The sequence below is a fragment of the Eurytemora carolleeae genome, unplaced genomic scaffold (genome assembly GCF_000591075.1).
Source record: "Eurytemora carolleeae unplaced genomic scaffold, Eaff_2.0 scaffold513, whole genome shotgun sequence".
Classification (NCBI taxonomy): Eukaryota; Metazoa; Arthropoda; class Copepoda; order Calanoida; family Temoridae; genus Eurytemora; species Eurytemora carolleeae.
The window spans coordinates 113,207-128,948 of NW_019396987.1; the positions used below are offsets into that span (position 1 = coordinate 113,207).

Sequence of the window (15,742 nt, forward strand, 5' to 3'; positions counted from 1 at the left end):
TTAGATTCTCAGTAAAATCCTCAAACTTTAGAGTTCTAAGAATTGCGTTCAAAAAGTCGAATCAGCGAGATTTGTCGCGTTTGTCCTAGCTCTGAGGTAGAAAAATTTGATTGAGATATCCATCGAGAAATAATGAAAAAAAGGATTTGAGGGTTTATTGCAAAGCAAAATGTGCAGGATGAGGTAAACCCCAAAGGCCAAGGCGGTGCGACACTTTAAAGTCGTGGTTGTCTCAAAGTTTGATATGACTAATTCTTTTAGAGTTGTCTATATCTCTCTCAGCTAAAATACACTATTTATTCGGTCACATTCGGTGATATATCAGTGGGGGGGATAGAAACCGTTTCAGCACTGAAATCAAGATCCCTCTTCCCCCCCACGAACTTATTCATATTGTTTGAACCAATAAGATCTCTTGTAGGAAAAGAATCAGTTTAACTAATTCTATTATTTTATTAGTTAACAGCTTAGAAGCATTTGTTCATCTAAGCCTAAAAAAGTAAGTTCCATCCCGATGCTTAGTATTAATTATAATCTAAAACATAGGAAAATCTAGGTTTAATCTGTATAATAAAGCTCTATATGTTAGCTATATAGCCGGGCAATATTGGCTGACTTTTTTTAGGGAACCATTGGGCTTCCCTTGTGTAACATAGGTTCAATTTCTTTTTTTAATTTTCGAAATTCCACGGGCAACACCAGGCATTTTAGCTAAAATCACGATTTACTGGCAAGCACGGGTAAACGGCGGGATTAACTATAAGTAATATTATAAACCTAGATTTACATATAGCTGGATAAATATATTGTTTTTAACATTTATATCATCATTTGGCTCTTCAGCATGCTAAGGAAGTTGTATTCCAAAACATACTAAATTTAATAATTTAATGTAATCAGCTGATTAACTAATTCAGAAACAAATGGGTTTTTCGACGAAAAATAACAATAAAATTTATTTTTATTATATAATTTGGTATTTATAGTATTTACACAAACATTCATAAATATATAATACAAGATTTTTAACTTTTGAAACAGTTTAACATGTTTTCACAAAGGAATTGAGTCTTTGCAACAAAACTCTGATTTTCTAGTCCTTTTATTGTTCAAACCAAATGTCGTAGACCTTGGATATTTCAAACTATGAATTATGTTAGCTCAACTAATCTAAGTTTGAAATATCAAATGTGTACAACATCAGGTCCCTAAGATATTGGAATTCGAAATTTAAAGTTTGTTGCTAAAACTCAATTCCAAAACTCAAGTTTTCTTTAACATTCAGCCAATTGTTCTGCGCTTTTTTCATTGTTTTTTTTTCTCACTTTTTTACTTTCATAGATGATTCAGAAAACTAAAATTTCATGTTTTATGGACTGTCGACGTAACTGTGAAGATAATGCCATGTCAGATTAACACCGTTACCTACAAATATAAAATTGGGGTATCCCCGTTATTCTAGATCCGACAATTTTTGAAGGGTACCGATGTGAATCGTATTTACTGCTCTAAAAATAAAGTTTCGTCTACATTCCCTTTAGCATAACAAACATAACAATGTTACACACATACATATTTACAAATTACGCAAAAAATTTTAAAAAGTTTGCGAATAATTCTAAAGGAATTGAGTCTTTGCCACTACTCAAATGTGTTAACCCCTATATCTTTGCAACCTGATGGTGGAAACCTTTTATATGTCAACTTAGATTATTTGATCTAACAGAACTCATATTTTAAAATATCAAGGTCTACGACATTCGGTTGCAAATGTATAGGGATTAGAAATTCAGAGTTTGAGGCAAAGACTCAATTCCTTTGTACAACAATAAGCATTCAAATTTTTAAAACATTTTTTCATTCAAATATTAATACTTTCATACAATTAAATAGAAGGTGGAGGGGGGAAGGTCTAATCTGCTTTTTAAGTGATCTGTCAGAAAAGAATATATTTAAAAAAATTATATTATTCAGGATGTTATAATACACATCGTTAGTCTACCATAGGCTTGGCACAAAGCATATAAAAAGAAGAATGGCGGGACCCAACCTGAAATAAAAACATTCAATACTTTTTATATTTAAAATTTTCTTTTTGTTTACCTTTGAAGATTAGAAGAGTCTGAGCTCTCTCTGAGTCCTTCCTGCTTTTCTCCTGGAAGATAAATTACAATTAATTTAACGATATTAATTCTAATTATAGTTCTTAGAGTCGCCACCAGGTGGTGTCAGTTTAAATCCAGGTAAGAACAATTATAGGGACAGAACAGGGTGGATGATCAGATATATTTGGGGAAACTTTAAAATCATGTTTCATCTACTGGATGCTTGAGCTAAACCTAGTTATAGTTAGCTTGGAAACCCAGATTTGCATGGAAACAAAACATTCCCTGTAATTGCTAAGAAAATTTCCTTCGTTCTATCGAGTTCCTCAATCAAAATATGAGGCAAATCAGTCATGGGGTTCATGAGTTATGATCGGACATACAAACACCCTTACAGAGATGACTACTTTATACGTGCAAATTGTGAATATTTTCGGAAAGGAACTAATTTATGATGGTGTAAAGCTTTGATATTTCAAATTTTAATAATTTATCCAAACTCCATAGTTTAAAATATTAAACATTGGGTTAGTAAGATGTAGGGATCAGAAAATCCGAGTTTGATATGTAATATATAAAAGAACTCAACAAACTAGAACCTTTTTATTCTACGTTTTTTCTTCATTTTTTACTATTTTAAGTCAATGCTCATTAAAAAGTCGTCTTTTGATTTCTCTTGGACACCCGGTCTATGAAGTTCTTAATGCGAGACATCTAGGCCTGTTTAATTATAAAATATTTTAATCTCTTAAATTTGATTCTACAAAACGAGTCGTTTATTTGGTTTAAATAGTTTTTTCTGTAAGAAATTATAATTATAAACCCCTAGGAAGGATGTCTAAGTCCCTCCAGTGGAATTATAAACTCCTGGAAAAATGTCTAAATCCCTCCAATGGAATTATAAACCCCCAGGAAGGATATCTGAATCCCTCCAGTAGATTTATAAACCCATTGAAAGGATATCTGAATTCCTCCAGTGGAATTATAAACCCCCTGGAAGGATTTCTGAATCCCTCCAGTGGATTTATAAATCCCTGGAAGGATTTCTGAATCCCTCCAGTTGAATTATAAACCCCCAGGAAGGATAACTGAATCCCTCCAGTGGAATTATAACCCCGCAGGAAGGACATCTGAATCCCTCCAGTGGAATTATAAACCCTCAGGAAGGATAACTGAATCCTTCCAATGGAATTATAACCCCCCAGGAAGGACATCTGAATCCCTCCAGTGGAATTATAAACCCTCAGGAAGGATATCTGAATCCCTCCAGTGGAATTATAAACCCTTAGTTAGGATAACTGAATCCCTCCAGTGGAATTATAACCCCCCTGGAAAGATATCTGAATCCCTCCAGTGGAATGTAAATCACCCTGTGTAAAGTTTTAAGTCGTAAAAAGCATTTTTTCAAACCCCTCCAGTGAAAATAAAATCCCTCCGTAGGTCTCCAGTAGAATCGAAATCTTACTACGAACTTCTTTGAGTCCGTTTTAACACGTTTGTTTTTGATCCCTTTAAATATAGCTACGACACGCGAAAAGTATTGCAAAATTCATCTTGCAAAAAGGTTTTGCATAAATTCAAAACATTATTTATACTTCTTTATTGTAATATCGGCATTTTGCACTGACTGGCATGAGAAAGAAAAATCTATATATTGCTAGATATTAAATATTTTAACACAAACATTTTTACTATTAAATGCGTTACTATTTTCACTATGTAATTAAGAGAATGGGCATAATTTCAACTACAAAAGAACTTAAAAATAAGTCTTTGATTTTCAGGAAAATTTTTAATTTTATCATATCGAATCAATTATTCGGGGTCAGTAAAAAAATAATGTATTTTGGGAATGAATTAATTTGATTTATAAAAAATGTCGGACAAAAATATAGATTATCGATATTCAAAGAACAATTAGTATAAAGGCAATAAAACTTAGATAAAAATTATTTTTCTGTCTTGTCAAGATATACAGAGTGAGTAAAAAACGGGATTGGCGCAAAATATACAGATTGCAGAGTTAAAACGGGATTAACGTTTTAAAAAAAACTATAAAAAATATTTTCAGGTGGAAAAATATTGAATAAAGAAACCCAAATTCAATATTATTTTTTGCTACGTAGAAAAATAAATCTGCGAAACAATTTTTTTGGTGAAAAACTAATCATTGTAGACTGCAGTAGACTGTAGACGTACAGGACTATTTTGAAGAACACAAATGTTTCGAACATCCAATATGTCACCGGCCGTATACATTTCCATTTGCTTAATGCTTAATGTATAATCAAAACTAGAGGAGCTACGAGGTAACAAATCCGTAATAAATCTTACTGACCTTCTCCTACTTTCTAGTTCAGAATGTTTAGTTGTCAGTGTTATTAAAGCTATTTATTTTAATAGGTGAGAGTGTAAAAGGTGCAGTTTCGATTGATTTTGTTGAAAGCGGGAAATGTTTTGGGAAAAATGGAAGCTTAAAGTTTTATATATTTTGTATCTTTGTGTTTCAGGTCTATAAAGAGTTAGAGGCAGTTTAAATGGTATTAAAGAGTTTAGATAGGAGAACATACTACAATATATATAAAATGTATAATACAGGGTGTCTCATTAATTCTGATAATTTTTAACAGCTATTTTTCTGTCAGTTTTTGGAATTTCACAATCTGCGAACAAAGGAACTGAGTTTTTGCCACAAGCTCAAATTTTCAGTTTAATTTTAATTTTCAATTTACAGTTAGCAGCAGACGTGTCACCAGTGTGATCAGATTGCAAGGATATATCGGTAAGAAACTCAGATTTTGTGGCAAAAAACTCAGTTCCTTTTTGCAACTGTAATAAGAACGTTTTCAGTATACAAAAGTAAAATGTATTTTTAGAGGAACCCCTGAGCATCCCAGGGATAACATAGGGTATTTTTTTTCCTTTAAAAATCAAATTTTAAAATTCGATTTTAAAAATTTCCGCGGACAACGCCGGGCACTTCAGCTAATTTATTGATAAGAATGTACATTTGTCATACAATTAAATTAAAATAAATTTTCTGTTGCCTCTGCAAAATTACGCAACAGAATCAAATCAAATGTGCTGACTCAATTTGCTGGACTTATTATTTTTGACAAAATACTAATTTTATAGACTTTTGTAATTTATACAAACTTTTTTATGAAATATTTTATAATAATCTTTTTTATTGNGACCTATGTCAAAACAAAATTTATAAAGATATTCTTGTTTTTCTAATCTAAGAAATTTTTAAAACGAAATATTTTTATTTTCGTAAGGTTATTATTGAATTTTACAAGATTTACATGTTATAATTACAAGAGATTTTGTTACGAAAAAGCACTTTTTATAATTATATATGAGCTTTATTTTAAAGCAAGTTTTACTATTAGTAATATTAGTAATCTAAGAAATTAATAGTTTTAAATTGTGTTTTTTTTTCTGTATAAGTAACTTGATGATTTATGCAGAAGAGACAACGGAGGAAATGATCAGAATTATTAAGTTTTATGATAAAAAATTCATTGGTGTTGCTTAGACAAAGGTGTCGCGTTGTGAATGGGGCATGCGACATTACTTGAACTTTAGTTTACAGTCCCTTTAAAGTCGAGACATAAAGTTCAGAAATAGTTTTGCTTTCAATTCATCTTTTAGATTTTCTTGTCTGCGACAAAAAACTATTGACATTTTTGGACAATAACACATATTGACATTTTTAAAAATAAACATGTTTTGGTGAAAACACAATTTTTGCGCTTTCTTCAATCTTATTTTAAATGGATTTTTTTAAAAACTGGTTTTTCCTAAAAAAGATAAACATACGTAGACCTGGAAAACGTGATCTTCAAATAAATATATATAAAAAAGAAATTTGAAAAATTATTTATCAAAAGCTTGTTTAAGGACCACATTTTATGAAGTATTGAGACATAGTTGAACCGCGTAGATCAAGTTAAACCACTTCTGTTTAATATTACTCGGTGCAAAAGAGAAGTTGTTTAACTTAGTCCATGCAGCTCAACTATGTTTAATAACTATTAATTTTAGCCCAAGTATTTTCAAAATTTTCCAAAGGATTACGCGCCTCAAACTCTAGTTTTCTAATTCTTTTACCTAATGTTGTATAAATTACATTATTATATTGCACAGATATAGGGATCAGAAAATACGATTATAAATGATTGATAAGGAGCTGTATAGACCTAATTTCTACTTTTTAAGAGTTGCATGTATGATTTACAAGGGTGCCCTTTAGTCTTATCCGATTAAAGGAAATGTAAAGGAAAAAGGAAAGGGGGTTAAGGCTGAAACCTGAGAATCTCAGGAGTTGATTGGTACCTATAATAAGAGTTCTATCTGATGTTCCTGTCTCGAGAAATTGATATAAAACTGTGTCAAAATCATACCAAAACGTATACATGTAAGATTTTGTATAAGATTCGTAGTATTTGACAGATCATATTCAACAAATATGTAACCTATCTGAAAACGACAATATCCCGGAGGAGCCTGAGAAACTCAGGTTTGCTCCTATTATTATTTGAATTTAATAATTTTTCATTTTTAATAGATATATTTGATAATATTATTTACACGTCCGGATCATTGGACCAGAACTCCAACCAATGGCAGTGCAGTATTATTGTCAAATGTCTCCGTCTGTATCACGTGACCAGTATACTGCATTGCTATTGGAGGGAGTTCTGGGCACGTCATACGGACGTATATCTTACATATATGCGTTTTGGTATGATTTTGACACAGTTGTATGTCAATTTCTCGAGACAGGAACATCCGATAGATGTCTAACAGGTCTAGATCTGTTTCAGCCTACACCCCCTTTCATTTTACCTTTATGCTCCCTTTAACAATAAAAAATAACGTCGTTTTTCTCTCTTCAAACGTATTAAATCCTGCCAATTTCCTACATTGTCTCACTTCCATGAATTCGCAAAAAAAGTTAAAAGTGTGGACATCACTCTTTATATGGAGGGTCACATGAAATTACGTCTACAGTCCCTTTAATGGAAATGAACACTTACCTTTCACAACATTTAGGAATACAGAGTCTGTAAGTGCATTGGCCGGTGCACACGTGTAGTTACCAGAGTCCGCTGGGGAAGCCGACTAAACAGATATTAATCTTATTTAGTGCACTGTCCCTTTATATTTGCTATATAGTCTATTTGTTGTTAGGTACTTTCCCAAAGGCTTTTCCCAAAGCATGGCAACTTCCCGAGTGTATTTTCCCAAGTGGAAACTTCCCAACTGTGGAATTTCCCAAGCGGACCATGTCAGTCGTTTCCGCAGCGCTCGGCTCACTAGTCTATTCTAGCCGCAGCGCTCGACCCCCCCAAGCCCATCCTAGGCCCCCATTTCAGTCTGTGGCTTGGAAAATTTGACAATTGGGAAATTAAGTCACTTGCTCTAGTTGAAATGATCATGTTTCGTGTGTATTTGTGTTATATATTCATGGATTTATTTTTTAGGAAAATACCATAAAGTTGTCTGCATCCAATTATATATTTTTTTTTGTGATAAAATGTCAACTTTTCAAATAGTTGATATTCGTATCAGAGAACTTATTAGTTTCTACTGTTGGTTCTCCTTACACAGCGATCCAACATATAAACAATCATTCGAAAAGATCTTTCTGCATTTTGCTAATTAATTGCTCTTATTCAACTAAAACTAGAAAATATCTGTAGTCGAAAATATGATTCATAAGATCAGAATTTTTGATTAAAGATTATGATTAAGCTTGACTTTGTTATGTGAGACGGTGTACGGGTGAGACCACATTTGGAAATATAGTTTTTTATTCTAATTAAATCTTTTTAAAGTGTGATATCGAATGTCAAGATTTGAAAAATTCGTTTTTATTTGTGAGAGGAGACCCTCTCTGTCTCTAACTGTTGGTTCTAAGGTTTGATATTAATCATGTAAAATGTCAAAACTCAAGAACGATTAATGAAGTTGAAAATGCCATTTATCAAAAAAATTTAAAATCTTTTCATCTAAAACTTGATCAGGATTGACTGAACTAATAAAACCCTGGAATAGGATCGACTTCACTTTTGCATTTTTGTAAGCGTGCAAATCAACTCATTACGCCAAATTGGTCTGTGTACATTGCACATTGCTGTTTTTCATGTCTATATAACTAAATTTAAAATCATAATTTGAGTTTAAAAGTAATCCTTTGATCAGTTTTATGGTTAATACTGAATTCAGCAGAATATTAATAGACGGTACACAGTGCTAACTAAGACATCTTGTAATTAGAAAATAATAAATTTAGATAAATTCAATTCAAATAAGTTAATTAAAGGCCAAACTAACATTTTCATATTATTATGGCCTAAAGAAACTCAAAATTTCCAATTCCTATGTCGTTGCAACCTGATGATATTTCAAACTTAGATTAGTTGATTAACAGAATTCATTGTTTGGAATATCAAAGGTCTAACACGTCGGGTTCTAAAGATATAGGGATTGTACAATAAAAGCTTGTGGCATAACTCAATTTCTTTGCCCAAACTTTAATTTTCTCGTTCCAAATCTTTGCAACCTGGCCCCAGATTTAAAGAACAGTGAGCCATGGTTGAACCTCACAGACATGGTTCAACCAGTTCTCTTTTCTTGATCTGCTTCTAAACTCCATGTAATGGGAGACCCCTGTGTAGTTTTACGGCACTTTAAAATTTTCCCGGTCTCAACAGTTGCATGTTACAAACAGGGAATAGGAATAAAGGGAAGGGAAATAGCGCTGGTCTGGCATGAGAAAGCCAGTAGCACCCTTTGCAGACAAGTTCGTTGTAACACACGCACACTCTTTTGGCACAGGCACACAACATGAATACAGTCAATGAATTTGCAGAAAAATGTTATGATTATAATTGTAATTATAATTTAGCTTGAATAACGAGTAGTTTATTGTACACTTTAATCAAATTATATTCTTTGCATGACAATTTGGCTTATAGTGTTGACTTAAATACATATAATATATTACATGAATATTAAACTTATTTTTAATTAAACAATTAACAATAATCAAATGTACTCTCCTACCAAAATTCATATGTACTTTATAAACCTACAATACACGCCTTCGGTTCGTTATTACTTACACACACCATTTTGGCACAGACACACATACAACACGTTTCCGCACCCTGGTTACAAATTGTACTTCTATATATAGTGTATATAGTGTATATATAGTGTATATATAGTGTATATAAAATATATAGTGTATATAGTGTATATATAGTGTATATAGTGTATAGTCCGGTTTATTGCAAAACATTCGCCTTTATTCTATTTTCTAAAATAGTAAAATCCAATTGGATTGTTTTAGTTCTTTATTGATAGACCTTTCTTTAGAAAACAGTTCGAGTTTATTTTATATATACATATACCGTGTATATGTACAATATACATAGATGTATGTTGTATATAAATTAGATAGTTAGATAGATAGACAGACAGATAGATAGATAGATAGATAGATAGACAGATAGATAGATAAATAGATAGATAAATAGGTAGATTAGATAGATAGATAGATACCTCGGAGTTTGTCTTTCAGGAGTTTGGTTTTTAGGAATTTGTCAAAGTAACGAGATCAGATTACAAAGATTGTAAAAGAAATTAAAAACACTGCAAACTAGACAAATCTATACGATATCTACGGTGCAACTTTATAGCCTCGTCACTCCACTATTTTTTATGAAAAATTCATTTATCTTTGGTTACATTTTCTTTAGTTCTTTTCAATAGCTCTTAATTATTTCAAACATTTAAGAATTTAAATGTGACGTGAAATTTACTTAGTTTAACGTGATTACAGAATTATTTACATAGTTTAACGTGATCACAGAACTATTTACATAGTTTAACGTGATCACAGAACTTGTTGAGTTTATTAATAGAACCGAAAAGTTTCCCACTGTTCATAATTTACTTCTAAATGAATTAAATTTAAATTAAGTTGATGCATCTTGAACCAACACTAATTCTTATCAGTACCCGCAGGATTCCTCGTCTACACAGGAATTATCTTTTTCTTAGCAAAGTTTCCAACAACATGGAAAACACAAAGGAATCACGTAGTTTTCAGATAAACATATCGGACCTTTACAAACTTAAGTCATCATCAGAGTTTTTCTGAGATATTTTTTAAATTCACAAACATGTCTTATTTGTTGTAAAATTCAGTTTTATGCCAAAAATTCACGCAAAATACGACATATTATTTCAAAAATGGAGAAATATTGTCTTATCATATATCTTTGCAGCCTGATGCCTTTGATATTTAAAACTAAAAAAATGTCCTAGCTCACACCGCGGGAGACTATCAGAAAAGTTCCCCGATATAAATTTAATATCATTAATTAATATCAATTTGTTTCAGGATATTGAAATATTTCAATTTTTATATTGGAATTTTTGTGTTGATATTGTTATTTTAGAACGCTTGATCTCGATATACAATCTAGGAACTTTAAGATAAAGGATCAATGCTTGATTCCTTAATTAAAGTTGGTTCTGTAAGGATATAAATGATGGATTTATCATAAAAAGGTGGTATGAAATAAAGGAAATATAAAGCCTTAAAACTAATGTGAGTAAATCTACATGAGTATAGAATTAAAAGGATTTACAAGTGAAAAATGAACAAATAAAATGATACTAATGAATCATGGAAAGCCGGATCTCTCTGAAATATTCTCCAACTTTGATTTGCCTCGTACGACGTGTTAATCTTCCGCCTTCAGACTCTTCGATCGTGAATATTGACTTATTTCGGTTTTACCCCCGGCTGATCCTATATTCTCCTTTTAAGCTGTGGTTCATGCCTATTGGCTTGAATTTAAACCAGGACCTTGATGGCTTCGGTTTCAACGCGTTCAAACATGTGTTCAAAGCATGTTTTCTGGGTTGGCATTTTCTAACGGCAAATATTTCTCCACGTTCATCCACCCCACTTTCTGTCCGACCTATTGCTATATAAAAAAGAGCTAATATGTGTCCTGTTTATAGGCCGGACTACTTCCAATCCGAGCTATTGAGCCCCCACCTGTTACATTATATTAAAACGTAAGTCTGCACATGTTAAATCTTATAATTTTTTATAAGTTTTTTGTAAGTTGATTATAATTTATCTTTTTAATTCCACAGCCTGTATGTGAAAAAATGTCCGTTTCTTTTTAAAATCAAGATTTTATGGTCTTGTCAGATTTCTTGTCAGAGTTCTTGTAAATAGATATCTTTTAATCTCTGCATTCTTCAGGACAATGCCAGAGACATATTACAGGAGCTTTCTTAGATACTGTAAACAGTATGCATAATATACCCTGTATACTGTATAGATGAATTATACAGTGTATACAGTATGGATAACATACCCTGTATACAGTATAGATGAATTATACAGTGTATACAGTATGGATAATATACCCTGTATACAGTATGGATGATAACTCTGTATACAAAATGGATGAATTATACAGTGTATACAGTATAGATGATAACTCTGTATACAGTATGGATGAATTATACAGTGTATACAGTATGGATGAAAATACCCTGTATACAGTATGGATGAATTATACAGTATATAAAGTATGAATGAATTAAACAGTGTATACAGTATGAATAAATATACCCTGTATATAGTATGAATAAATATACCCTGTATAAGTATGGATGAATATACCCTGTATACAGTATGGATGAATATACCCTGTATACAGTATGGATGAATATACCCTGTATACAATATGGATGAATATACCTTCTATACAGTATGGATGAATATACCCTCTATACAGGATGGATGAATATAACCTGTATACAGTATGGATGAATATATCCTATATACAGTATGGATGAATATACCCTGTATACAATATTGATGAATATACCTTCTATACAGTATGGATGAATATACCCTCTATACAGTATGGATGAATATACCCTGTATACAGTCAAGATGAATATATCCTGTATACAGTATGGATGAATATACCCTGTATACAGTATGGATGAATATACCCTGTATACAGTATGGATGAATATAACCTCTGTATACAGTATGTATGAATATATCCTGTATATAGTATGGATGGATATATCCTGTATAAAGTATGGATGAATATACACTGTATACAGTATGGATGAATTTACCCTGTATACAGTATGGATGAATATACCCTGTATACAGTATGGATGAATATATCCTGTATACAGTATGGATGAATATACAGTATATAAAGTATGAATGAATTAAACAGTGTATACAGTATGAATAAATATACCCTGTATATAGTATGAATAAATATACCTGTATACAGTATGGATGAATTTACCCTGTATACAGTATGGATGAATATATCCTGCATACAGTATGGATGAATATACCCTCTATTAAAACCTTTATTTCCCAAATCTTTGTTTTCTCATCTATATCCAAGCTGTTACCAACCGAGTGTTATACATTGCAATATTATTAAATCTGTTTTCTATAAATTTGATTATTTCTAAAGGATCAACTAAATGATGCAAAAGAAATGAATGTTTGTCAAAAACTCAAATTTTTAAACTCCTATATCTATGCAACTTGATGGTGTAAAATTTGAATATTTCAAACCAAGATTATTTGATCTAACAAAATTCATAGTTTGAAATATCAGAGTATCAGAAGTATCAGAGTTTTTAATTGCATATAATGAAAAAAAATAATTTTTATAAACTTTTTGAACATTTTTGTATAGAAATAAATATATTTGAAATACATTTTTATCAGGTTTTAAACTTTGCGTTTAGTTTACTTTCCTCATACCTTCAGTTTATTTTATTACACCTTCCGTTTAACTCTGCATTTTTTTCCTTTTTTTATTTTATCAGCAATTTTTTCTATTCTTTTGTTACTTCTTTCTTCCTCCTTCTAAACTTCCTTTTCAAATTAATTCTTAAAACATTGGATTCGATCAAAATATAAAGAAAAATGTTCATTTTATATGTGTTGATAAAAAATAGAATCAAAGACTATGAATTATTAGATAAACAAATGTTTCTATATTTTAGACAAATGTTTCCCCATATTTAACCATAAAAAGGCTGGGCGGTCTGAATATATGTATAGCCGGGGGTGGGGGGGGGGCGTTTGGCGCCACCCCAGAAAAAGGCCTTAGAGAATAGGTTGAAATTAATAGCCCAATTTTTTATGGCCAGCTCGAAGAAAAAAAATAGACCGATAACTTTAATAGTTTGGGTGCTAGGGTGGGTGGAAAAAAAATGTCCAATAAATGGAAAAAAAATGTCCAAAAAATGGTAAAAAAAAAAGATTTTTTTTTCTCACAGACCGGACTTTTTTTCGTTCTGTAACCTACCCTATAAATTAAAAAAATATTTTTTTAACACAAAATCCTTTAAATTACTATTCATTAAAAGTCACAACATTTCACGGTGATAGTGTCAAAAATGAGACAAAAAAAAACTACAGGAGGGGGGCGCCAAACTCCCCCCCCAGCCTGTTTAGGGTTAAACCGTTAAAAGGGACACATGTTTTTAATTAGCATGAATGTGCATAATTAGTGAAAATCTTGGCCAACTATGAACAAAAAGGAAAACTTTTATTTTTCTCTGAGAAAATATACAAAACTAAATTATTCTTTTATCAAAATACTTTAGCTTTCGATGTCGCCATTACGTTCTTCGAACATCAGAAAATTTTACGCATTTTATAGTTTTTTCTGGTGGATTTTCAAAATGTTAAAATGATCATTGTATGTCATTTAACTTTGTATACAAACAAACAAACCAAAAAAACATACATATATTATTTATCTATATATATATATATATATATATATAGACAACAATATGATAAATATATCCACCCTGTACAAAACAACTATGACGCAAGCAAACCCAGTGTTAGTTTCAAAGCAATGTACAAAAATATATCAAGCCTGGCAGTGCTGTCATCATATGCCACAGTTTTAGAAGACGAAAGACACTGATTGGGACCAAGAAACTCCATTTCTGAAAACCACATCTGAATAACTAAACTATACTCATGCTAAAAGTCTTGTATTGCACCTGTTTTTTTTGGCAAACCCTGTCAATCATAAAATGCGATATCCAGAGAAAAGCGTATTAGTATTAAATTGTAAACTTTTATATTGTTTAATGTAATTTTTCTGTAGACAAATATAAATGATGAATATAGACAGAGAAAGAGAGAGAGAGAGACTAGACTCAGCAATTTACATTAACTGAACAAAATAATGAGAATTATAGCAAATATTTTCCAAATAGATTGATTCATTCGAGACATTTATTTACATCAGACTATTTATTGTTAGATGTGGAAATTCCACTCCGGATATTCAATGCCAAAATACTGTAGCGAAAGATGAATTGATATTGAATATTTCGGATTCAATTTCTAAAATTGAAAATAAAATATTTCAAGATAGGTTTCGTATAATATTTACTTTTAAATTTCATTGATTCATTTTTCGAAATTAGGCTGAAAGCTAAAACCCAGAAAGTCTCTATTTCTTTTTTGTTTTTTTTTTTAACCTGATCCTTAATAAAGTTTATGAAATTAAAACATTTTATCAAAATTATGAGGGAACAAAAAAAGCCCTTTTTGATCAGTGATATCGGACCTTTTGAATACAACACCTTAACTCTTGATATCTACAGTACAAACTTTTAATCTGAACGTTAGACTTGATTTTTGCGATTGCAGATTTGTTGTGGCCTCTGATTGTAAACTTTTCAAGATATATTCAAAGGATTTTATACTTAATCCGTCTGAAAGGATTAACAGTTCCGACTTCAGATTAAAAAGATCCACTAATTACCGTGTTCAACCTGAATTGTATTCTATTAAATAATATAGTTTGAAAGTTGATCCCAGGGGAAATCATTGTGAACCGTCACTTTATGAATATTAAATTTGAATTTGAATTAGAAGCCTCAAGCCTGTTATACCCCTGTTTAAAATATGTAAATATACCCTATACAGTACACTACAGTTTAAATCTACCTAAATTTTACATTTTTTTTTCTCCTGCAATCTACAGCGAGACCAATAAATCTGTGTAATTAGGAAGACGACATTACAATAATGTTATGTGGTTTTGATGTTGTTATAAAGCAAATATATTTACATGGAACAACTACAGTGTTCATTTTCATTGTATTATTTAGTATCATACAGGGTGTCCCAATAAACATGGGAATTCAGTGACGAATTCGATATCGTCGTTTTAAATAATTCTTTGATTTAGTAAAGTGATACCTACTGAGAAAGCTGTAATCTGTAAGAGTTTCGTCTGCTATGTTCACATTTTGTTTGTTTATGTTTTGACTGCATACGGTTGTACTTAGTGAAACAAGAAAATTGCAGTATACAAACAGAGTAAACTTGTCCGTCTTCACTGTTCATCTTGCGGAGACGTTATAGACACATATTTAAAGTCTTTTACCCTTTTCATAAAATAAACTCTAGCAGACATAATAATATTATGGCTTTTGAAATTAGGTATTACAATGTTAATTCATAACAAAGACGATATCGAATTCGTCACTGAATTCCCATGTATATGGAA

At 31.2% G+C, this 15,742-nt stretch overlaps 1 protein-coding gene across 1 annotated transcript in view; it reads right to left on the bottom strand.

Moving 5' to 3' along the window:
• Positions 1–1,801: 1,801 nt before the first annotated feature.
• Positions 1,802–15,742, bottom strand: part of LOC111710808 (lachesin) — a 48,623-nt gene continuing 34,682 nt past the window's right edge. Inside the window, exons 9-11 of the mRNA XM_023484953.1 lie at positions 7,151–7,235; positions 2,104–2,155; positions 1,802–2,050 (exon numbers count right to left, since the gene is read on the bottom strand). Of these exons, the coding sequence (XP_023340721.1) occupies positions 1,999–2,050; positions 2,104–2,155; positions 7,151–7,235 (189 nt within the window). The 3' untranslated portion in view covers positions 1,802–1,998. The remainder of the gene's footprint in view (positions 2,051–2,103; positions 2,156–7,150; positions 7,236–15,742) is intronic.